General features: G+C 35.3%; 1 protein-coding gene across 2 annotated transcripts in view; it reads right to left on the bottom strand.

Moving 5' to 3' along the window:
* Nucleotides 1-27,253, bottom strand: part of EPHA6 (EPH receptor A6) — a 911,975-nt gene that overhangs the window by 297,131 nt on the left and 587,591 nt on the right. For both annotated transcript variants that reach the window (XM_037132782.2, XM_037132783.2), the window contains exon 7: nt 20,892-21,054. In XM_037132782.2, the coding sequence (XP_036988677.2) occupies nt 20,892-21,054 (163 nt within the window). The remainder of the gene's footprint in view (nt 1-20,891; nt 21,055-27,253) is intronic.

Here is a 27,253-nt window from a genome sequence, read left to right as displayed (position 1 = left end):
CTGTCTGCCTCTAGGGAGTGGGGATGACTCTGAAGTATGCAGCTTCTTTTTGACCAAGAAATGTCTGAAAAGGGATTCAGCTATGAGCCTTACCTGAACGAGAGATTTAGATATCATACCATAGCCATGTATCACCTGAGATTCTAAATATTTGCATTATTGTCTTTCTCCCCTCTAGAACATATGATCTCTAGAATATGAAGAATCTTTGTCTGTTTCTGCTATAGCCATAGCATGTAGAATAGCACTTGATACACAGCACAGAGTTAGTTCTCAAAAATATTTGTTAAATGAATCAGTATACAAACAAATGAATAAATATCTAATTTTCTGATGAGAACACCAAAGTCTAAACAGATGAAGTGACTTTCTTTAGGTCTTAGAACAGAGGGAATGGCAGAATTGGTCTGGTCCAAGTCCTGAATCACTTCACTAGGAAATTTTCCATCTTTAGGGCAATGGAAGATAATTTAGCACATTTTGTTTATTTTGTTGATGACAAATTAAATGTCTAGAGTGAAGAATCCTCATAAGACAAAATAGCAATTGCATTGCCTGATTGAATGTGTCATTTCACCTTTGCCAATCAGAAGATACAACTAAGTAACCTAACCTGAGACAGGTCTGTGGCACCTTTGTGTGGCATAGTAGTCTTGCTGTCGAACTTTGCTTTGTTAACATATCACCTCTACTTCTACGATATCTAGACTCATGAAGTTTCCCAGATAACTTAATTTTGAGGACTTTTAAAACTGACCGATTTCTGTTGAAGATTTGACGTGAGATGGCTTAGCTCTAAATTTCTCAGGAGGCTCTGTGAGCAGGTTATTTTTACTGTGTTGAAAGTCCAGAGACCAAATATGAACTGTCAAAGAGAAATATGCAGGCTTACATTCTGGCAGAGAGCAAGCATGTGTCAGAATTTAATTCCCAAGGTTCTAGCACCTTTGGTAGGTGAATTCTTAAGGCTAAAATTGTCTCCAGGGAATTTGGAAGTTATGACAGCAATAGGTGTGACAATGAAAAAGATATTTGCAAAGTTTTATTTTCAGTGTGAATAAAATGAAGGTGAGGACATAATTAGATGTGTTAGCAGTGGTTCCAGTGCAGTCAGTTACGGGAAACTCACTCTGACTGCTTGCCTGTCACCAAAACTACAGATAACTGGAAGAAGGAAAAAAACTTAAAAAAAAAGAGAGAAGGTTTTAGTTTCCATAACAAGATAAAGAATGGTCTTGCATGGCCCCTGCCCACGACTCGGCTCCTTATCTTGAATTTGATGAACCCAGATGATCACCCCCATTGCTTCTTACCCCTACTGACCTCTGTCCTCTCTAATGAAGCTGCTGGTTCTCTAACTATAGTGTGCACCGATAACTTGGACGGCTTTGTGAAAACAGTGCTGGGTCCCCCTCAATTTAGTAGGTCTAGGGTGGGGTCTGTTAAATTTTGTATTTGTAATGTGTTGCTGATGGTTCTGGTTTGGGTCCCACATTTAGAGAACCAAGAATCTTGCCATACCGAAATTCCTTCAGTTACTAGAAAGTTCTGTACACTCTTTCATCTCTGCACCTGCACCCATGCACTCATGAGAGAACCAAAGCTTTCCAATATGCTTACCCCACTCCTCACCTTACCCTGCATCTCCCTTGTTTTCATGGCCAACTTTTATTTAACTTTAAAGTCTCTTTTAACATATTACTACTTCTTTTTGAAAGCTTTCCTTGATGCTAGTGTGGTTGGGTTTTTCTCCTTGTGTTCCCTGATACATTACACATAACCCTTTATTGTAATCTTGTTTAATTTTCTGAACCTCTCACTAGCTTTTGTGAAAGCAGGGAATAACTTTATCCTTTCCACCTTTGAGTCTGCAGTGCCTACTTCTGTATCTGACCCATCCACTAATATTTTTGGATTGAGTTAAGGATTAAACAAACCCTTGAACATTCTTCTGCTTGCTTTTGCTTTTGCTTCCTTTCAAGTGTCCTTCACTTTCTCATTATGTCAAATTTCATAACAAACTTTATATTAAATTTAGAAATAGATTCTGTTCATATCCAGGGATAACAACTTAATGCAACAATGTTCAAAACATTACCAATTTCATTTCTTCATCTCAGAATGAGAACAGGAAGTGTATATGCATCCAGAATACATGTATTATGTATATGTATGTGTATATACATATATATGTATGTTAAATTCAGTAAGTAATATTTCATGTTTACTGTTTATAAAAATGCTAAAATTAATGTCAAAGAAAACATTCAGTCTCCTCTGGCTTTGTATGCAGCAAATAATAACTTTAATTTAAAAATAACTAGTACAAGAGCGTTTTTTGAAGGATGCTCAGTTTTTCAAAAGTATAAGGGATATAAAATTGAGTCTGCTGTGAGTCAGCTGTTACACCTGGTGGCGTGGCTGCCACGCCTGCCTTTGCCTATCTGCACAGCACAGTGACCGGCCCACGCATGTCACACTCTGGTTTGTGCACACACAGCTAAATTTTTAAAAGGGCTGCTGCTATTTTTGCCAAGAATTCTTGTTACTCAATTTAAATTCACTGAAATGCTATTCCCTTGAAAAAGAAAAGTGTAACACAACTCAATTCTTCTGTTTCTTAATTCATCACACAGGTCTCCGTAGAGTTGGCTGGATTTATCTTACAAAGATCTGTCTATTCAGCATTGTGAGTTCACAGTGAGATACAGGAAAAACAGTCATTGAATTGGGTCAATACAATTTTTAAACATGGTATATTAGATAATATAAACTTGTTTTATCTCATACTGGTATGGTGCAAATAAAAAATTCAAACTATGTCTATGGCTTTTACATAGGCAGATAATATTTAGTATTTACATGTATTATATAAAATACTTTTCACCTGACTTGGGCATTTTGACAACACTTTCATTGAATCCTCAAATTTTTAAGCTCTGAAAAATAACGGAGTCCCATGTGGATAGAATTCAACTGGGAAATATGATATAAAGCTATAAAAGGAGCCAGGACTCTGAGCTCTGTCATCCTGGCAGTCTGTAACTTTACAAAGGACAACTTTGTCAGGCATCATTGTTTTTAACCTTTTTCTCAAGAATCTATGTATCTCCAGTAACCAGTATTACTCTATAACTAGCTGGAACTTCCCTCATACTTTAAGACATTCTTTCAGAAGTAATCACTGACCAACACAATACTCCTAATCCCGTCCTGAGTTTAGTACATGATCATGCAACAGATGAAAGTGAGACGTTAACCACAATTAAGAATCATTCCAGCAGTTACAGAGAGGCTTCATATGATTATATGTATATAATCTAATATATGTGATTATATATTAGATTAGGTTTTCTTCACTTTGGCCTTGATGATTCTTTAATAAGTAAATATGATATTTAAGAAAACACTTTAGGGATCCAAGATGGTGGGGGACTGAGTGAAAGTTACATTAATTTCCTCCCAGGACCAGTCTGGAATTACAACTAAATTGTGGAGCAATCAATCATCTAGAATAAACAACTAAATAATAGCAGGAGAGAAGCCTTATAACCATGGACAGACAGAAGAAATAGAATCAGCACAACGTGACTGATAGGGAGTTGAAAGAGACACAAGAAGGCTGGCTGGCTTCCCACAGGTGGCAGTACTGGAGGGATATTTAAGTGGCTGGTTGAATCTCCCTGAGAAGTGTGGTGTCTAAACCTCGAGATGGGCTCCCCAGCCTATAGCCCCACAGCCCAAAAAGTACACACATACCATCCAGCTGTAAAAAGTGGCAGGGTCTCTCTCTCTGCCAGAGACAGATAGCTGAAGATGCAAAGAGCCATTTAAGAGGCCAACATAAATTTTCATATGCAGCCACTTATCCTGAGCTCTGGCTAAGGGTGGGGGCAGGGTGGACTAGAGACACCTGAGGAGAGACTGGGGGCAGTGGCTTTGGGGAGAAAACTGAGAGAGCAGCTGCCAGGATCCGCGTCCTGAGTTATCCCCCACTGTAGGAGCCATCTTGCTCAGGCAGATCACTACTCCTCTATGCCTCAGCCTGGGGGGACACAATAGCCCACCCCCTAGGAGGGACTCTGCCTCGCCCTGTGGTGATTAAGTCTGACTGCTGAGTGCAGAGTGAGAAGATTGATAACTAAAGGAGTCAGCCCCAGGTGGTAGATCTCTGAAGTCTCCAACAGGCTGCCTAAGGCCAGACTGGGATACCATCTGACATCGCCAAAGGCAGATCCAGAAAGAAAAAACAGTGGTAAATACTAGATGCTAATGAGAAGAAATCCATCATTGTCTTCTCCTTGATTTGCAATATTTCCTTTCCTGCATAGCTTACTTTTATGTATGTGTGTATGTACGAATGTATTTATTTATTTCTACTGTTGTTCAAGTACAGTTGTCTCCAATTTCACCCCATCATGTCCCCCCACCCCACTCATCCCTGACTCCCACCTTCCAACCTATCCCTTTGGCTTTGTGCATATGTCCTTCATACATGTTCCTTGATGGCCTTTCCCCTTTTATCCCCTATTATTCTTTTCTCTGGTTACTATCAGATTGTTCTTAATTTCAATGTCTCTGGTTATATTTACCTTGCTTGTTTGTTTTGTTGATTAGGTTCCACTTATAGGCAAAATCATATGATATTCATCCCTCACTGCCTGGCTTATTTCACTTAACATAATGCTCTCTGGTTCCATCCATGCTGTTGCAAAGGATAAGAGCTCCTTCTTTTTTTCTACTGTGTAGTAGTATTCCATTGTGTAAATGCACCATAGTTTTTTGATCCATTCATTTATTGAAGGGCACTTAGGTTGCTTCCAGCACTTGGCTATTATAAATTGTGCTGCTATGAACATTGGGGTGCATAGGTTCTTTTGAATTGGTGTTTCAGGATTCTTAAGGTATAATCCCAGCAGTGGAATTGCCAGGTCAAAGGAATTTCTGTTTTTAGTTTCTGAGGGAATTCCATACTGTTTTCCACAGTGGCTGCACCAGTCTGCAATCCCTCCAACAATGCACTAGGGTTGATTTTCTTCACAACCTCTCCAACACTTGTTTGTTGATTTGTTTATGATGGCCTTTCTGATCAGTGTGAAGTGATATCTCATTGTGGTTTTACTTTGCATCTCTCTGATGGCTAGTGATGCTGAGCATCTTTTCATGTCTCTGGGACCTCCATATGTTCTTCTTGGAGAAGTGCCTGTTCAGGTCCTTTGCCCATTTTTTAAATTGGGTTGTTTATCTTCTTGGAGTGGAGTCATATGAGTTCTTTATATACTTTGGAGATCAAATCCTTGTCCAAGGTATCATTGGCAAATATTTTTTTCCATATGGTTGATCTCTTTTCATTTTAATGCTGTTTTCTTTAGCTATGCAGAAACTTTTTATTTTGATGAGGTTCCATTTGTCTATTTTTTCCTTTATGTCCTTTGCTCTAGGGGACATATGGATGGAAATACTGCTGCATGGAATATCTGAGATATTCCTACTGATGTGCTCTTCTAGGACTTTTATGTTGTCACAACTGTCACAACTTATATTTAAATCTGGAAAAAAATAGCTGGGGTAGCAATACTTATATCAGACAAAATGGACTTCAAAACAAAAGCCTTAGATCTCCATAGCTTTTTAACATTCATTTCTTGCCCTTAGAATTTGTGCACAGTCACTAGATTTTATATTATAGTTTATTTCAATTCTCATATTTTGATCCTTCCTTCTTTACTCCATTTATGTTCTTCTTTCCTTTTATTATTTTTACTTTAAATTTTATTTCCTCTTCTGCTACAACATGTTTCCATTCTGCCCTCTTACTATTTCTCCCCTGTCTAGCCTCTCAAAACCAATTTTCCTGTCTATAGTCATCTCATATTCTTTTCCCCTGTTCTTAAAATACCTGATTCTCTCTCCACCTTTAGCGATCTTTGCTTGTTGGTTGTGGATAGGGTACCTGTTGCATTTTTTCAACTTTTTTTAAATTTATTTATTTTTAGAGAGGGAAGGGGGAAAAGGGGGAGAGAAACAGTGTGGTCTAACTGTCTCTGTTACGGGCGTTTTCAACTTTATCTCTAGATATTCTCTATTCTTGTATTTCAAATATGAAATTTTTACATCCCCCCTCCTACTCTATTCTGCCTTCATCCTGCTCATCCTTTTTTCATTTTAAATTTTAACTTTTCCCTGTCTTAGTCTGATTTTTCTTTATTATTTTTCTTTCATCCTGCCCTTTCTGTTTTTAATCTCAAATTTTAATTCTCTCTCTCTTAGCCTTAGTTTTTATTCCTTTTAGTGTTCCCTCTCTCTCTATCATCTCAAAATAACTTCCCTTTCTTCTAGACATCTCTTAAGCTTTTCTTTCTTTTTTTCCATCATATTCTCATCCTACTTATATTTATCTCCGCTCATTTGTTGTTGAGAGTGTTTTGGTGAATTATTCTCTCCAATTTGTTTCCTATTTAAAAATATTTATTTATTTTTTCCTTTTTCTTTCTTTCTCTTACATTATTTTCTATTTAAACTTAATACTATAGGCTTCCTTTTCTTACCCCATTCTGTCTTCTTGATTCCTTTTTTAATTTATAATGTAAATTTTACTTTTTCTTTTTGCATTACTCTGAATCCCTGCTCTTATTAGTGCTCTACCCTATATCTTCTCAAAATCATTTTTATTTTATTTAATTGTCTCATATTCACTTCTCCTTCCTTATAATACTCTTAATCTCCTTTACACCTTTATTAATACTGGTTAAGTGCCCACTGATGGAGGGACTGTGGGTGGGAAATACTTCTGCAGGCATGGGTTTGTTTCCTGGAATATGTTGTTGTTGGGGAAGCACATGCACAACAGCATACAAGACATGGTGTGTAGAGAGATCCTCAATCAACCAGCTGGAGGGAGAGACCCACCAAAGAATGAACCAACAACAATAAAAATTAATTATATCTAGAGAGCCAACATAAAGAGCTTAAAGGGAATCCCGAGAGCATGAAGTTCAGGAGATCAAGGAGACTGTACCAGTGAATCCCACAGGTCCTCTTCCACAGAAGTTCAAACTGCAAAGGCAGGGAGACAACTTGAGAAGGAGAAATAAACAAGAAGGGTCTCCCCTTAAATGGGGAGACAAAGAAACCACCCCCAAATGAAAGGAAAGGAGGATACCCAGAAGTGCTAAATTAAGTAGAGGCATGTAAACAATCAGACATGAGTGTAAAACAATGGTTATAAGGAAGTTCAAGGAACACAGTGAGGATTACAAAGAACTACAGGGAAACTATAAGGAACTTATTGTGAACTATATCAGCATATGAACTATATGAGCATGGACAAGGACAAAGAAATTATCAGTAAGAGCCAGGATAAATGAAGGAGACAATTTCTTAATTGAAGAACACAGTAGAAGGTATTAAAAGCAGGCTAGATGAAGCACAGGGTTGAATCAGTGAGCTGGAGGACAAGGCAGAAAAAACTCCCAGGAAGAGCAAGAAAAGGAAAAAAGACTCAAAGGGAATAAAGATGGGTTAAGGAACTACAGGACAACATGAAACATAATAATATCCATATAATAGGGATACCAGAAGGAGAAGAAGAGGAGCAAGGGGTAGAAAACCTGTTTGAAAAAGTAATCATGGAAAACTTCCCTAATTTGATGAGAGAAAAAGTCATTCAAATCCAGGAAGCACAGAGGGGTCCAAATAAGAGGGACCCAAGGAGGCATAAAAAAATGGCAAAATTCAAAGACAAAGAGAGAATCTTAAGGTCAGCAAAGAGAGAAACAGATAGTAACATACAATGGAGCTCCAATAAGACTAGCAGCTCATTTCTCAACAGAAACACTACAAGTCAGAAGGTAATGGCAAGAAATATTCCAAGTAATAAAAAGGAAAGGTCTGCAACAAAGACTACTCTACCCAGCAAGGCTCTCATTTAAAATGGAAGATGAACTAAGGAGTTTTCCCAATAGAGGAAGGCTAAAATAATACCCCTCCCCAAACAAGCATTGCAACATGCTAAAGGGAATGCTTTAATAAGATGAAAAAAAAAAAGAAGTGAGAAAGAGAGGAATACAGGTACAAAGTGGAAAAATGGCAATGAATAATTACCTGTAAATAATAAACTTATATATAAGTGGATTAAATGCTTCAATCAAAGGCACAGAATAGCTAAGAGGATGAGAAAATATAACCTGCACATATGCTGCCTACAAGAGACCCACCTAAGAACCAAAGACCTACACAGACCGAAAGTGAAGGTTTGGAAGAAAATATTCTGTGCAAATGGACAGGAATAAAAGCCAGGGTTGCAATACTTATATCAAACAAAAATAAGTTTCAACACAAAGGCCATAAAAAGAGATACAAAGGAATACTTCATAATATTCAAGGGTAGAATCTGTCAAGAAGACATAAACATTGTAAACATATATGCACCCAACATAAGAACACCCAAATATATAAGAAAAATCTTGGAGGACTTCAAGAAAGATATAGACAGCAACACATTTACAGAAGGGTATTTTAACACCCCACTGTCAACAATGGATAGATCTTCTAAACAAAGAATCAATAAGGATATTTTGGCACTGAATGATGCACTAGAACAAGTGGATTTAATTGATATATACGGAAACTTTCAAAGTTTGCAAACCCCAAAGTTGCAAAGTACACATTCTTTTCAAATGCATTTTCAAAGATAGACCAAATGATAGAAGACAAAGCAAACCTCAGCAAATTTGAGAAAACTGAAATCATATCAAGCATTTTCTCAAAGCACAATAGGTTGAAACTAGAAACTACCCTCAAGGAAAAAACTGCAAACAGTCAAATTCATGAAAACTGAATAATATGTTATTGTAAAACGAATGGGTAAACAATGAGATCAATGAAGAAATAAAAAAAGTTTCTGGAAACAAATGAAAATGAACACACAACAGTCTAAAACCAATGGAACACAGTGAAGGCAGTCCTGAGAGGGAAGTTCATAGCCATACAGGTCTACCTGAAACAGGTAGAAACATTTAAAGTAAACAACCTAACCCTACATCTGCAAGAACTGGAGGAACAACAACAAAGCCCAGAGTGAGTAGAATGAAAGAAATAATCAAGATCACAGCAGAATTCAATGACATAGAGACTAAAAGAACAATTCAAAAGGTCAATAAATCCAGGACCTGATTTTTTAAAAAGAAAAACAAAATTGATAAGCCCTTAGCTAGACTCATCAAGAAAAAAAAGAGAGAGGAACCAAATAAAATCTTAAATAAAGGAGAAGTTAAGTCTAACACCACTGAAATACAAAGGATTATAAGAAGGTACTACAAAAAACTATATGCCAAAGAATTTGAAAACCTGGGTGAAATGGACAAATTTCTAGAAACATATGGTCTTCCAAAACTGAGTGAAAAATAAGAAGAAAGCCTGAACAGACCAATAACAGCTGGTGAAATTGAAGCAGTAATAAAAAAAAACTTGTAAGACACAAAAGCCCCAGGATTGGATGATTTCAGAGGAGAATTTTATAAAACATTTAAGGAAGAGAAAACCCCTACCCTTCTCAAACTATTCCAACAATCCAAGAAAAGGGAAGACTCCCAAACTCTTTATGAAGCCAGCATCATCCTAACCTGAAAACCGGATAAAGACATAACAAAGAAAGAAAACTACAGGCCAATATCACTGATGAACATAGAAGTTAATTTCCTCAACAAAATGCTAGCAAACAGCATCCAGCAATACATTAAAAAGATCATACACCATTATCAAGTGGGGTTAATCCCAGGGATGCAAGGATGGTACAATACTTGCAAATCAATAAACATAATACATCACATAAACAAAAGGAAAGACAAAAATCACATGATTATATTGATAGACACCGAAAATGCATTTGATAAAGTACAGTACCCATTTATGATACATGCACTAAGCAAAGTGGGAGTAGAGGGAACATATCTCAACATAATAAAGGTAATATATAAGAAACCTACAGCCGACATCACACTCAACACCCAAATACTAAAAGCTTTTCCCCTAAGATCAGGAGCAAGACAAGGGTGTCTGCTTTCACCACTTCTATTCAACATAATATTAGAAGTTTTAGCCACAGCCATCAGATAAGAAAAGGAAATAAAAGGCATCCAAATTGGAAATGTGGCAGTACAACCATCATTATTTGCAGATGATATGATAGTGTACAAAAAAATTCTAAAAAACTACATGACCTAATAAGTGAATTTGGCAAAACAGCAGGATTCAAAGTAAATATTCAGAAATCAAAAGCATTTTTGTATACCAAAAATAAAATATCAGAAACAGCAATTGGGGAAAAAGTCCCATTTGATATACAGCAACAAGAAAAATAAAGTACCTACAAATAAACCTAACTAATGAGGTAAAAGACCTGTACTCAGAAAACTATACAACACTGAAGAAAGAAATTAAGGAAGACATAAATAAAGGGAAGTATACACTGTGTTTGTGGACTGGAAAAATTAACACATTAAAATTTCCATACTACCCAAAGCAATTTATAGATTCAATGCAATCACTAGTAAAATATCAATGACATATTTCGCAGATGTAGAACAAACATTTCAGAAATGTATATGGAACCATAAATGACCCTGAATAGCCGCAGCAATTTTAAGAAAGAAAACAAAGTAGTATGGATGACAATACCTGATATCAAACTATATTACAAAGCCACTGTAATCAAAACAATTTAGTAGTGGCATAAGAACAGACATATAGATCAATGGAACAAAACAGAGAGCCCAGAAATAATCCATGTCTCTATGATCAATTAATATTTGACAAAGGGGGCAGGAACATAAAATAAAATAAAAATAGCCTCTTCAACAAATGGTGGTGGGAGATCTGGACAGCTACGTGCAAAAAAAATTGAAACCAGAGCACCAACTTAAACCATACACAAACATAAACTCCAGATGGATAAAAAACTTAAACAGAAGTCATTATACCAAAAAGTCCTAGAGGAGAACATAGGCAGAAAAATTTCAGATATTCCACGCAGCAATATTTGCACTGATATGTCCCCTAGAGCAAAGGATATAAAGGAAAGAATAAACAAATGGGATGACATCAAATTAAAAAGCTTCTGCACAGCTAAAGAAAACATCAGCAGAATGAAAAGAGCGCTAACTGTATGGGACAATATATTTGCCAATGATACCTTGGAGAAGGGTTTGATCTTCAGACTATATAGAGAACTCACATAACTCCACATCCCAGGAAGACAAACAACCCAATTAAAAAATGGGCAAAGGACCTGAAGAAACAATTCTCTAAGCAGGACATACGGAGGGCCTAGAGACATATGAAAGGAGGCTCAGCATAACTAGCCATCAGAGAGATGCCAATTAATACCACAACGAAATATCACTTTGCATAGGTCAGAATCACCATCATAACCAAATCAACAAACAAGTGCTGTCGAGGTTGTGGAGAAAAGGGAACCTTACTGTACTGTTCTTTGCATTCCTTAGTGGGAATGCAAACTAATGCAGCCACTGCGGAAAACAGTATAGAATTCCCTCAGAAAATTGAAAATGGAACTGTCTTTTGACTCAGCAATTCCACTGCTGGGATTATATCCTAAGAATCCTGAAATACCAATTCAGAAAAAGCTACCATTCTTATGTTTATAGCAGGATTATTTATAATAGCCAAGTGCTGGAAACAGTCTAAATGTCCATCAGTAAATGAGTGGATCAAAAAACTGTGTACACAATGGAATACTATGCAGCAGTAGGAAAGAAGATACTCCTACCCTTCCTGACAGCATGGATGGAACTAGAGAGCATTATGCTAAGTGAATCAAGCCAGGAGGTAAAAGACAAATACCGTGTGATCTCACATACAAGTGGAATCGAATCAAGAAAACAAACGAGTGAGCAAAACAGAACCAGAGACCTGGTAATAAAGAGCACACCGACAGTGACCAGAGGAGAGAGAGGAGGGTGATAACAGAGAAAGAAGGGGAAGGATCAAGTGAAGGGACATGTGTAAGGTCCCATGGACAAGGGCAATAGTGGGGGAGGATTGAATGTTGGAGAGGGGAGTTGGTAGGGCCAGGGAGATCAATGGGGGAATAATGGGGACAACTGTAATTGAACAAAAGTAAAACAATTGAAAAAGAAAAGAGCCTCTATAAGTTATAAATCAATAAAGTTGATTCATGTTGTCTTAAGAACAGCTCTAAATCTTCAAGTACTATTATAGATAAAGAGAATAGTTTTCACTAAATTTGGAGCAATTTGAAATGTCTAAGGAACACTTTTGTTCTCTAAAAGTATTCAAGGTTGTAAAGTCAAAGGCCTTGACAGAAAAATTCAGGCAATTTATATGATGTCTGGTAAAAAAATCCACCTCATCTCAAATCAGGTCAATTTAAAATTACACTTTGAGAATGACATAAATAAAGAATTCTTATTTCTTTAATAAGAGTGCCTAGTGTGGTTTAGTGGTTAAGTTTCTTGAGGACAAAGAACATAATTTATTATCTTTGTTTCTTTTTCTCCAGCTCTAGTGAGGTATATACTATTAATAAATAATAAATATTTATATTTGTGGTATGCAACATGTTTTGATATTAATATATATGGTGAAATGATGACCACACTCAAACTAATTAACACATCCATAACCTCACATAGTTATTGTGTGCGTGTATGAGTGTGGTGAAAACATTTGAGATCTCCTCTCATAGCAAATTTCAAGTATACAATACAGTATTAAATGTAGTCACCATAAATGAATCTTTGTACCCTTTGACCAGTGTTCACCATTTTGTTATTAATATGTGCACCAAATAAACAAATAAAAGAAAGGTACTGAAGTATGTAGGTAGAATAATAACATACATGTAATTTGTTTGAACTAACAGACATATATTCATTGAATATTTATCATTCAACATTAATGCATTAATATTCATTGATTGCCTTCCCTTTGTCAGACACATGAAAACAACATAGGAGGCACAAAAATAAATAAGAAATGATCCTGATCACAAAAAAAAATTGGCCCTCCAAAACCTCCAATTAAGTGATATTGGCTTATATCCCAAAGAAACCATATTTTTGTATATGTTGCTGTATATAACTGACATCAAGTAAACACAATTATATTCTGTTTTAAGAAATAGATACACTGATGTTTGTTAGTTTCCTATTAGATTTGAGCCAAATTATACATTGTACATTGAGGTGCACATTTTATAAATCTAAATACCTGTTAATAGTTAATGATTTTCTTCACAGCTCATTTAGCAAAGTTATGACCTTTCATATTTTTCATATTAAGGCCTTCAGTCTGTTTTACAGTACGTAAATCTGGTTCCCATCATTTAAATCTTTATCTGATACAGGTAAAACTGCAGCAACATATCTTTTTCTTGTCAATGCAAAAAAGGTAAACTTCCACTATCTATGCAAATAGTTACTCTTCATTAAGTTCCTGCACATGTAAAGCAATCAGATTAAGTGCATTATTTTGCCCCTTTAGAGTTATATTTAGTCTAATGTGTGTGCATTAATCCAGAAATCAGCATTAAAACACACATAGCTTTTTGAACATGATGTAGGGTGATTTACAAATAATTATAGTCTTCTAAAAATCTGTGTATATTTGACCACCCATTGTTTTAAGAAGAGATATAATTTTGTTATGGGAGGGTAGAGACTTGGAGGTAAGAATAAAAATTAATCATGTAGACAATTAGAATTGTTTACAATTAGAATCATGTAGATAATTATTCAACATGGTCATTACTCGAAGTATGAATAAGTTGAATAAGAAAAGTAAGAACAATGAATGGGTAGAGCATTAGTATGAAAAGGGCCTAATGGCACAATGTTCTATTTCAATATTTATTAGCTGTGGGAAACTGGTGTGTTTCTAAACATCTTTGTGCTTCAGTTTTTGGATCCATAGAATGGGCATGGTAATAGTACCCACTTCAAAAGTAAAGTACCTTATAGCCATAAAGATCAGAGATTGAATCATAATTAGAATTCAACAAATATTATCTATTATCATAAAATTTCAATGTTAGAAATTATATTAAACTTCTATTACGACCTCCTAAACAAAAGCAAGGATTTTTCCTTTCTGACATGCTGAATAAGTATCCAACCAACTTAAGTTTAAATTGTTATTATAAGGGGTCTTCATTAGTTCATAAAGTAGGCTAATTTGTGTTCAAACAATGTAACTTCTAGAAAATTCTTTTCTACTGATGTTTGCATTTAGATGGCTCTGGATACCGGCATTAAAAGTGTGCTATTGATTGGAGAATATTTCAAATTAAAGTCTTATTTCTGAAATTCATCCTCCTCTAGGTAGACTCATAAATATGAAATCTGCCTCCTGCATGATTAATTAACTTTTTATTACTCTACCAGGGCCAGCTGGACCTCTTCCAGCTTCATGCTTCACCTTTAATAATCATCCCCAAATTTTTGGCTGCTGTTAAGAATGATTTAGCTAATTTTATCCTAATTAATTGAAGCAGATTGTGTGCCTTTCAATCAATAGGCTGGGTCAAACATAATTGATATTTTTTAAAAAGTTTAAGAAGGAAAATATGTTAACAACAAAAAAGTCATTAAACCTAAAATTCCCCCAAATTTTAGAACTGATGCTTAATTTGTAATTAAAATTGCACATGTCATGTTTCTACATGAATCTAGCCAGTTACAGCTTGTTACCCAAAACAAAGGAAGCAACATTGCTCATCTGTGGCAAATAAAAATATTTCATTATTACTTTTTAGACTGGGAGGCAACATGCTATTTCTTCATAATTTAGTCTTTTGAAAACTATATGTCCTACATTTATTTAATTAAATGCTTATTAAAAACTAATTATGTACAAGAAATCTTTTGAGACACAAAGATGAATAGAATATAGTTTTTGACCTCAAAAAGCTAACAGCTTAGTAAAAAACTAAGCCCTTGAACAGTAAAACATTATAGAAAGTCTGAGGAAAGAGTGATGATCTCTTGCTGGACTGGTCAGAACACTTCAGGAAGGACAGCATGCTAGACGGCCTACCCATTTGGGATTTGATAGGTTTCTGAATATGCCAGCTGGAAGTCATAAAAGAAGTTTAAAAGTAAAGATTAAGAATTTTTTTTTGTATAAAGCATCCATACATTTTCCCAGAGTATATGCTAACTAGAGAGAAATAAGACAGGAATGATGTTCATTTGGATTAGACTAAAGGAACACTGGGATATCTGTTCCAAAATTCACATTTTATTCAGTAGAAATAAACCAATGAAGTGTACAAAGTAGAGTATAAGAAAATTAGTCAAATGGAGACATAAGGGATAGATTCAGGAAGAGGAACTACAGAAACAATTTTGCTTCTTAATTTTTAGGATTATTTCCCATCTATCAATTGTCAAAATTAATCAAATTGCTTAAATATGAAACTATCCTAAAAATAGCTAAATATTATGAGTGTTTTTAAAATAATTAAGTGATTAAATGCATTTATTTATATCTATATAACTTTAAAATTTTTAAAAAATATTTTATTTATTTATTTTTAGAGAGGGAGAAAAAGAGAGAGAGAAACATCAATGCATGGTTGCCTCTCACATGGCCTCCACTGGGGACCTGGCCCACAACCCAGGCACATGCCCTGACTGGGAATCGAACTTGAAACCCTTTGGTTCACAGCCCATGCTCAATCTACTGAACTATGCCAGCCAGGGCTATATAACTTTTTTGTATAAATGTATAAGACATGGCATAGGTTCTATTTTGAAATATTGTGATTCAATAATTTACAGTTTGGTTACTTGACATTGATCATGATGATTTTTGTGTGGTTATTTACTTTACATGATATATAGTCCATAGTTACTACTTTTAGCCAATAATACATTTTATCTATCTACTTATTTATTTTTAAAATCATTTTTTAAATATTTTATTTGTTTTTAGAAAGGAGAAAGGAGGGAGAAAGAGAGGAAGAGAAACATCAATGTGTGGTTGCCTCTCATGTGCCCCCTACTGGTGACCTGGCCCACAACCCGGGCATGTGCCCTGAAAGGGAAGCAACTGGCAACCCTTTGGTTTGCAGGTGGGCACTCCATTCATTGAGCCACACCAGCCAGGGCCAATACTACATTTTAAAATGTTGACAGATGTGGCTTTTGTGCTTTGAAATGCTTTCTTGTAGCCCATAGGTGAAAACCTAAATTTACATGTTGTTAAAATTTAAGGTGTAATTAATCTTTTTACAGAAAAGAAAAGCATTGCTTATATGCTAGTGACATATTTTTTTCAGGGTCATCTGGATAACCATTAGGCAATGGAAGACGTAAATTGCTAATTATTATGTATAAAATTTCTGTCTTCTTTAAAAAATTGTCTTCAAGCTATATATTCTCCTTCCTTTTGATAGCTTTACAAGTTCTTTTCTAGTATTTAAGTAAAATGTTCAAGTTGGCTACAACTTAACAGTATATATTTTATTTGGGTTTTAAAAATACACACATAAATTATTTTTCTCTTATTCTAAAATACATTTGCAATTAGATAAATCTGGTGGTATTTTAAGTAAGAACAAATGTTTGACTTCCTTATTTTTAAATTATTTGTATTACTTTTTAAAAATGTGGGGTATAATTTTAATAAATCATTAAAATTAAATCAAATATATTTTAAGTACTTTATAAGGATATGAATGTTATTATTGGTTAGGTAGATAAATTTTTAATTTTAATTCTCATCTTTTTCTTTATTGAAAAGAAGTACATTTTCTACAGAAAATAAGGACATAAATAACAAATGTGAGACCATTAAAATTTCTTATTGTTTCATCCACATAGGCCAAAAAGATCTGCATTTAATGTGTATATGTATGTATGTGCTTGATACTTGGTGGCATTTTATTTTAATTCTGAGAAAATTCTTATATTAGAAAGCTTCTAAGTACCACATATCTTCCATCTTTCAAGAAGATACACTTAGGATATTTATATATTCTTATTCTCTTACTACTGATTCTGTAGTTTACAGTAATTTTGATAAATTTCTTCGAAGAAGGTGAGAGAATCAATAACAATACCTAATAAAAAGGTCAGTACTTAATAAGCACTCAAAGAATGCTGTTAGTGAACATGATATTTAGCTATACACAAGGGCAGTTTGAGCTCAGTGGAAAAATGAAAAATCAGCATTAAAACACAAAAAGAAAGTCTTTTGTGACTATATCTAAGTGAATATCTACCTATGTATCTATATTTGTCCATTATCTATCTATCTCTCATCTATCTATCTACATGCCTATGTATCTATCTGTATTTATCTCCATGTATATTTACAAAACAAGGTTGTTCTATAGACTTAGGGAGAAAGGAAACCATTAGCTCAAATTAAAGTGGCTCTTTTAATAATGTTAGCTGTCACAGTTAGTAACCTTTACATTTGTTAGTCAGTTTCCACTAGCATATTCTGACTCTGGAAAAAATTCCAACCACTGATTTGAAACAGCAAGAAAGGTCACCATGATTGTTACTCAGATCACTAGGTTTGTAGAGCACAAGTGGTTAACAACATTATACATTTGAAAGAAAATTATTTCATATTATTTTCTTACTTGTTATTACCAAATTGAAAGTTGAGACAAGGTGAATAGGTATGGCTAGGAGAATTAAATGGTAAACTACTTAAGTGGTGAAAACAAATACCCTATGATCTCACATATAAATGGAACCTAATTAGCAAAACAAAGCAAGCAAAACATAACCAGAGACAATGAAATGAAGAACTGACAGTAACCAGAGGGGAGGGGGAGAGGGATAATGGGGAAATATGGGGAAGTGTTGTCAAGGAACATGTGTAAAGGAGTCCCGGACAAAGCCAAAGGAGGGGTAGGATCGAGTATGGAGGGTGGGGGGTGGGGAAGAGTAGTGGGAGGAAGATGGGGACAACTGTAGCTGAACAACAATTAAAAAAAATAAAATAGGGAAAATGAATAAAAATAAATAAAAATTTGAAGCAGGTCATTAAATGAGAGAGTGCCTAATCTCCTTAACTCACACCCCATCTCTATGCATCTATATAGTTAGTTAATTAGACAGAATACACATGAGAAAGCATAATAATAAAGTTGACATTACAATAGTTTAGACACTACTTGAAAAACAAAAGCTACAAAAATTTAAAGATGAGCTAGAGGGTATGGAGGGAAAAAGACTGATGTTGAGATTGGGATTCATATCATTATATTCCTGAATTTATAGTAAACCTATCTATATCCTACTATGACATTATTCATTGAAATTCTCTTCTGGATATAAACAGCATACTTGGAAAATGCAATTTAAAGCTAACCAGATAAAAAATGATCCTTTAAATGACTTTCCCTTAGGCTATAAATTGACTTGGGAGCCATTCTATGTACCCAAACTCCAAGTTTAGACAAACATTTTTCAGATTCTTCTCACTTTGTCTCTTCCAGGGTCTAATAAAAGTCACTTTCATGGCATTTACTAATCAGTAATTCAGAACATGGTTTTTACTAGGTGGTTTCTAGAGCCTGCTGCTGACATTATCAGATGGTTATGAGGTTGTAATCCTGCACCTTGACTGATTGGTTATTGTATTTTGGTAAAGCTACTTAAGTTTCTAAAAACAGATATAATCTTGTCAGAATTAAAATGATAATTTGTGTAAATTGCTCGTATAGTCTTACACCTGTTATTGGTCACATTACTCCCTATTCAAAATCCTCCTGTGGCTCCTCAGTGTCTTCATAACCCAATTTTCCCTAATGTGGCTGGAAGAGCATGTTGATTTGGCCTCCTATAACTCTCCACCTTTAGCTCCCACATTTTACCTTCCATATCTCCTCCCTGTAACCACACCAGATTATTAATTTTTCATGCTGTCTCAGGCATGAGTGCTTTTGCTATTCCTTCACTACTCCCCTTTCAAGAATGAGCCCTGATTTCTCATCTTCCAGAAACTGTTTGTGCTGAACCACGGCCTCTTCTTTACGCTGTCACAGCTCCTTTTACATATCTTTATGGTAGTACACATCATTCTATATTGCATTTTTAACTCAAATTTTCATTTTCCTTCCACAAATATGGGCCATAAATTATGTAGAGGTAATAGCTCTTATTATTGTTGTTATCCCTAGAACCTCAGTCAAGTATGGCATGTATTAAGAGTCCTCTAAATTTTCTGCTAAATGAATAAATATTATGCTGGGTCATTGGCGAATATGGGACTTTTCTGCTAAGGAATTTCAAAATATCTTTTTTATATATAACATCTGAGCATAGTTGAAACTTAGAGTTAAAACCAAATCAAATTTTTCGTATTTAGATCAGAACTTATTATTTTCTTATTAGACTAGATTACCTTGTCCAGAAGTCTCAGACGAACACAAATGACTTACCTAGATTTAGCCCTACGAGTGTCCCTGAGAATGCATTTCTAAAATAATACTCAAAATGCCATACCTTGAAGAAAGTGGGTGAATTTCTATATATGTGAAATAAAGGAAGAGAGCTGAGGTACAGGGATGCAACGAGTAAACAGACCCTTAGAACAATGATGTGACTTCCCCCTGGAGCAGACTCCCCTGCTTCCTTGCCTTTGCACCTAGCCCAAGTCTCAACAAAGAATTTCTTATGGATCAATATTGTTCATCCGCACGAAAATAACAAAACATCTGTTCTATCACTTTGAGGAAGTGACAAACTAGACAAAAAGTGTGGCCTACTTAGTGGTTTTATCATTAGCCTTATTAATAATTCAAGGGAAAAGACTTGGCAAGACAACAGAGCAGCTCAGAGAACAGAAAACAGCCCTCGAATTCTAGCTTAGCTTCTCACCAGCTGCACGAATCTACACAAAGGGCTCAACTTCTCTAGGTTTTTGTTTTCTCACGAGTAAAATTAGGAAAGTAATACTTGTCTCACTGAATGATGAAAGGCTTAAATGAGATAATACATGTAAATACTTCATATCATTTTTGGTATTTATTAGAAGCTCAATAAATGGTGGCTATTACTGCCATTATTCATAAAAGTTTTATAATAAATTTTCTATTCTTGAATTCTTATAGAATCATAGGTATTTTATCAATGATGGAAATATGATTTTATTATGATTAGATATTTAGACATTTTCTAATCAGGAACATTGCAAGAGCCACCCATATTATCCTTACAATGAGAGCAGTAATATGAATCAGAAAGCTAAAAAAATAATTCAATGGTAGAGCTGGGTTTAGAATGAATAAGACATTTCAAGGCTGTAATTACATGATGTTGAAATACCTCACTCCCTTCATCTCCCATTCTGGTTTTCAATGTGTTGAAGCTATGAAATTAATTTGAGTTACTAATTAATTTTAATTTCTAATTAATTTGAGTAAGCTTGTACACCTATATTTAAACTTATAATATGCATTTCAGTGGAATCTGTCTCCTGACCATTGTTTTTATTGATGAAACTGAGATAATAAGCCAGAGCTGCATAATTTTGAACTAACTGCTAAAGTCATTTGCTCATGGCTTTATTCTCTTCCAGTTTTCATTAGTATCATACTATGATGCCAGCAGTGGTGAACAATTATGCTAGCACCACCCACTGAGACTCTGTGTTATAATGTAAATGATGAATTCTGCATAAGAGACATATTTGGGCCATATTACAATTGTGGTAATGCAAGGCATTTCATGGAAATACTTAATGATAACACTAAATTATTAACTACTATGACTGTATGAATGGAACCCTGTTTGATAAGATTACTAAAAATTTGGGACATTAGATTTGTAACTATTGGAATGGCACTAAATTAACACCTTGCTTTGTGTCCTTGTGTGAAAACTTACTTTCATCTCCTGTTTCAAATTCAAACTTCTGACTGTAGCCACTGTATCCTGTTGTAGTCCTCACTCGGATATGAAATATGTACTTGGTGGCTGGCTTGAGACCTGTGATGATGACACTGGGGGCCTTGGACCTTGTGGAGGAATAGGTGAGCTGCTCATGTTCCTGGGGACAGAAAGGAAGAAAATGGAAACGAAGCAGAGTTATTCTACTTTTTCCTACAGACTTTCCAAACTTAAGCTGAGAAATTATGCCCATAATATCAAAAGTATAGATTAAAAGGAGATATAAGCAAGGTTTTTCATAATTTATCATTTAGTTATTTTATCATTAGGGTGCAAATGATAATGGTCTTGATTTGGAAATTGAAGGTGGTTAATCTTGTATGAACTGCATTGTATTTTTGGTGATTTGGATTTTTGATCCCGCTCTGAGTAATGGTGTTGGTGTAAGAGCATGTTTGCACAGAATGGTGGCTGCATCTTGAGTAAAATGCACACATCAGATCAGACCACACCAGCAGGGAGCAAGGAGCAAAGGCGGGAAAGTGGAAGTACCAGCTACTCACTCCTACCCGCGGGTAGTGCCAAAATGCCTGTGCTATCCATGGGTAGACTTGTGGGTGAAAGGAACAATAAATTAATTGGTTTTTAAAGTTGGAAATCTTATCCTGGATTAATTGCTTGGTTCAGGAACTCAGTGATTTTCCAGTAGTAACAACTCAAGTTTAGTCAAGTGAAAACATCTAATGATAAAAATTTGAGAGAGAATTGATCCTGTCTCAGATAACACAGTTTATTCTTAAAGATGTACAAGTTACGCAGTGATTGTGAGGTAGATTTAAAAATAGTGTGCTCACGAAGGAGCATCAAAGACTTACCATACATACCTTTGGAATCAGACCGAGAACTGGAGGTTGGGCTCCCAGTCGCCTACAGTTAACTGCCAAAGGATCTCTCCTCACTAACAAAAAGTGCATTTGCTGCAGCTACCTGAATGACTTAGTCTGTCAAGGTTTTTTAAGTGGGCTACCACCTCAGAACAGGGTGTTGTATTTTACTCGTGCATATGAGTGACTGTAAACACGCTGGTGGTGGGGCAAATTAGATTTAACATTTTTTTTTGGTAAAGTCTTATTGTTCAGTAACTTTATGATGATATTTTAATAGGGTCTCTGAAAAAAATTGTATTTGTGTGAACAACTTTTCTAAATTCATAGGCCAAATTAGGCCATACAGTCCTTAGGTTAATTATCCACTATTTTTAAATGACAAATCTAGTGGTAGAGATGCAGTGATGGAAGTGACTTGCAAGGTTATTAAATGAATCATTCATTTAATGCTTAAATTCTACCTATAATATTCCCATCAAGATTTAGCCTTTGCTAAAGGCTAGCCTTGCAAGATTTGCTAAATCTTGTTCAGGAGATCTTCCACACTAGCAAATGAAATTATAAAAGCCTACACATATGTAGAATGTATCAAACTGAATTTATTACCTTATGATGCTTTAAGATTTAGAGCTATGAAAGTTATTTCCCTTAAGCTATTGTTGAAAAAAATTCTTATCTTAAAGATCATTTTAAAACTTGATGGCCTTATTTGTCAGAATTTTATATGCTACATGGTTATTGTGTTTCTAGCTAAGAAATTGAATTTGCATCTATAAATCCAATAGTAGAATTATTTATTAAACAGGAATATTAAGCTCATATTAAAGAAAATATGAGTTTATAACAGCAAATGTTATTATTATTATAAATGCTAAACCTATTTTTTTCTTATTTACTTTAGAATTTTTGTTTATTTTTATTTATGCTGTTACAGTTCCCACTTTTTCTCCCTTTCCCCACGTCCAGTCAGCCCAGCTGTCTCCCCTCCCAACACTGATCCCCTCTCCCAACATCGACCCAACACTGTGTCCCTGAGTTGTGCGCAAATTTTCTTTGGTGAATACCTTCACCACCTTTTATCCCGTTTTGTGTACCCACCCCCCTCTCCACCCCCTGCCTCACTCCACACTGGCTGCTGCCAGTTTGTTTCATGGATCTAAGCTTCAGTTTCTATTTTGAATAACAGCACATTTTAAATAAAGAAGACAAAACAGACAAACTTCAACTTATATTTATCTCTAGGTAGTTTTGAGATTAGAAAGTAAATAAATATCCACCTAGCACAAAGTCCAAGGAAATAAAATCTATAAAAATGCAATGGCAAGAATCATCTAATAGATGTTGCTCTCTAGCATCAAGGCCTTTATAGTTAGGGGTTGACACCCACATTGTGAGGGAAAATGTCCACTAGTTGAAGGGATGATATTGTTTCTGGTAGAAATTTACAAAACCTTTTGGATTCTTCAGTCTCACACACAAAACAAGAATATTCCACCTTTCACAGAATTTCCTGTAACATAAGAGTTTGGTGTATTCTAAGTGCTGTTTCACAATATGAAATGGTGATTGAGAGAAGAATTTCAGAGCCTTGCAAAAACAATTCAGTTTTACCCTCAAAGAGAGGAGATACAGATTCAAAAATTTACTTTTAGAATGGTCCCATAATAATGATCTATTGTGCCTTTTTGCTTGACCAAAACATAGCTGAATAGTAATTTCTTACTCGGTAAAGTTACCGGGAGTAAAGGACAACTTTTGCAAATAGGCTTCTGCGTTTCTGCTGTTAGGCCCAAAAGTGGATCCATAGCTGCATCCTCGGAATGAAAATCCTCAAGTGGAAGTGTGCCCACCTGGTTCCTGAGCTAAATCACAGTAGTGTCGTGGCCCTGTCTTACCTTGCCACCTCTGAGCGTGCTGAGGAGGAGGAGCAGACAGCGTAGCAGCCCTCTGTTCTCCTGGTGTGTCCAGGCTCTTGGGAAACCAAATTAACACCGATCCATGATAAGCCTAAGCACTCTTGTCCCAGAATTTTGGCTAATTGCTTTGCTGATGATACATCAACTCTAGTTCAATGTAGCTGTCACCAGATAGAGAACATGCTTTGCTGCAGAGCCACCTAGATCTCTTTATTCCTCTGGCGGGCTGAATTCTGAACATGCTTGAATAGGATGTGCAAGTCTTTCTGGAGCTTGTGTTATAATTGAATAGTACTTACATCTTCAACTTTGCTGGGTAATACATTCTACTGTTTATGAAACTATCTCATATGTTTTTCATTTCTGCTGAATCCATAGTAAAATTCTCTTCTCATTCTCAATATTACTTCTTTTATATTTTTTCCTTACAAAGATTTTCAGAAATTTGGATCAATTTTTGGCTTTGTTTATCTCTCTAATTTTTATTTGTTTTCTACTACATTTATTTATTTATAAAGATTTCATTTATTTTTAGAGAGAGGGCAAAGGAGGGAGAAAGAGAGGGAGAGAAACATCAATTTGTGGTTGCCTCTTGCACACCCCCTACTGGGGACCTGGCCTGCAACCCAGACATGTTCCCTGACTGGGAATCCAACCAGGGACCCTTTGGTTCCCAGGCCCAGGCTCAATCCACTGAGCCACACCAGCCAGGGCATCTACTACTTTTAGTATCTGCCCTTACTATAAGTTATTTTATTTCTTCTTTTTACTCTGTTTTTTGTTAATTGTGTTGTCTTCTAACTTCTTGTGTTTCATGCCTACCTCATACATTTTTAGTACAGTGGACTCTTGAACAACATGAATTTGAATTGTGCAGGTCCACTTATGCTCCCTTTTTCTTTCAATAAGTATACAGTGGGCTCTTATATTGTTTTTTGCATCCATTGATTCAACCAACTGTGGATGGAACACAGTATTTTCCACCTGTAGTTGGGAACCCTTGGAGTCAGAGGGCCTACAGAATGTATTGTTTTATAGCATTTTGTATAAGTGACTTGAGCAATGGTGGGTTTTGGTATCCATGGGGTCCTGGAACCAATCCCCAGTAGATACCAAGGAACAACTATAGTTAAGTTTTAGGACAGTCAAAATATACACACAAAATATACATATGAATGTTCTTTTGTCCAAGAGTCAGTACTTCAAACCCCATATTATTCAAGGGTCAACTGTATATTTTTTCAAATGTATAATTTAAGTCTACAAATTTTGAAATACTGTACTATTTATTGATCTACAAGTTCTTATATTATCAATAATTTCTAAGAATTTATTAATTTATAAAAATCTATGGTTTTTAAATATTTTATGGCAGGTCTAGGATTATTATTTGTACAGGTTTATGGGTCAAGACAGGTGTCAGGCAGTAAATAAGTGGCATACAGTGAAGCTCCAAAGCCATAACCTTATGGGGTAGGGTAGAGTCCTACCCCATAACCCTATGGTGTGCAAAACACACTAGACTGGGTAGAACAGTGGGTGCTCATTGCTGAGAGCACTGATGATCTGCATTAATGCTTGTTGGCTGAAAGTGAAACAGCTTATATTATATCTCCTTAGATAAATGCAGATAATAGTGCTAACTGTGAGAGAAACATTTAGTAACAACATATTTTATTGTTATGTATATTATTTTCTAAAATAAATATATATACAGTTCCTATTTTTTATATTTGTATCCACTTATTTTAAAAAATAGTTCATAACCAAACAGCCTGAACATAGGGCATTGTCAAACAGAGACACACGTATCATTGCCTAGAGGTGTTTACTTTTTCTTTCGGTTCTTTTCCTGTGGGCAGATCCTTCAGCTTAATTTCATTGCTCCTTCCCAGTGACAAAAATCAAGGCTTTTCTGGGAGTCTAATCTTGCTGTCACATTGACCCTTTTGTTTACCTAAAATTCTGAATCTAACGATTGCTTTATCTCTAAAAGTGTCAACTCTTCATAGTAACTAAAAGAGATGCTGTTACTACAATTTGAAACTCTAACTTAATGAAAGGAAAGGCTCCGGTGCCCAGTCATTATGGCTGTTTTTTTCTGCAATGAGAGGCGATGTGGCAATATCAAAAGAGAGCAGGATGGAGAGAATTCTCATTTCGAATTCTCCTGTCTTGCTCTTCATCTTGGTTCTGGTTCTACTATGTACCTTGCTAAGTCACCTTGAAGACTTTTATTTACTCATATATAAAATTCATTTATTCCACCCACATTCGTTGAATGTTTACTATGTGTAAGATTCTAGGGCACTCCAGTAGATTTAGCTTACATAACCACCAAAGTTCTACCTAAGCAATTAAATTCTATATTCTTTTATGTGAGGAATACAAGTCCCATCTCCTCTGCTGTGAGTCCTTCTCATCATTCCTCATCTCACTCTCTTGAGCTTACCACTCCCAGATGTGGAAGGACATTCAATAGATCCAGAGGAATTTCTGTAAGGTGTTAACTCTGTTTTATATGTTCGATTTTAAATTATTGGATTACATGTGCAATTAAAATTATGTTGTAAGCTTTTTTCTACACCATATATATTTAAAGACACTATCAATATAAGGTAATAATGCTAATTTATGTGATGCTTTACAATATGTGAGGTGCTTACACATTATTTAGTAATATTCATAATATAATCTTGTGAAGCAAAAAGAAAATGTGATATATTTACTCTTACTTAGCATATGCTGAAACTGGTCCAAGGAAGAGTAAATTATTTACCAGAGGAAGTCACATGACTAATCAGTGGCTTCCATTCACGTTGCCCTTTTTCACTGTACCTAATTTAGGAAGGTTTGTCCAGGGTAGATGTGCATATACATTTGACTTTGAGTCAAGGTAATCTATTTCATATTTTGTGTTCTCGGCCATCTGATTGCTAGAAATAACTTTAAATTTAAGATAGCCTGTGAATCAGATGGTAATGATTTGATAGTATTAAAATACATTTATATAATACTTCTTCAATGGCAGAGATAATTTTTTACTTATTAATTTTGAAGTATATTTTATTGATTATGCTATTATAGTTGTCCCATGTTTTATCTCTTTATCCCTCCTCTGCCCTGCACCCTTGTACCTTTTATCACTCCCCACCCCCCTTAGTTCACGTACACAGGTTGCACACATAAGTTCTTTGGGGGAGTGCTTACTTGCCATCTATATGTCTTCTTGGGTGAGGCATCTATTCAGGCAGTGGTGTGAAACTCATTTTTACTGGGGGCCACATCAGCCCCATGGTTGCCTTCAAGGGGCTGAATGTAATTTCAGCTCCTTAACAGTTAAGGAGTAATTATATTTATAGAGTCCTAAAATTATTTTGGCCCTTTGAAGACAACCACAAAGCTGATGTGGCCCCCAGTAAAAATGAGTTTGACACCCTGTGTTAAGGCCTTTGGTCCATTTTTTAATTAGGTTGTTTATTTTCTTATTTAGTGCTCTGCATATATTTTGTTTAACAGTTCTTTCTCAGATGCATCTTTTAAAAATGCTTTCTCC

Source organism: Artibeus jamaicensis, unplaced genomic scaffold (genome assembly GCF_021234435.1).
Source record: "Artibeus jamaicensis isolate MK-2021 breed Jamaican fruit bat unplaced genomic scaffold, CSHL_Jam_final contig_3206, whole genome shotgun sequence".
In the NCBI taxonomy this organism is placed as follows: Eukaryota; Metazoa; Chordata; class Mammalia; order Chiroptera; family Phyllostomidae; genus Artibeus; species Artibeus jamaicensis.
Note: the sequence above shows the minus strand (reverse complement) of the source record. Positions and strands in the feature narration are given on the sequence as shown.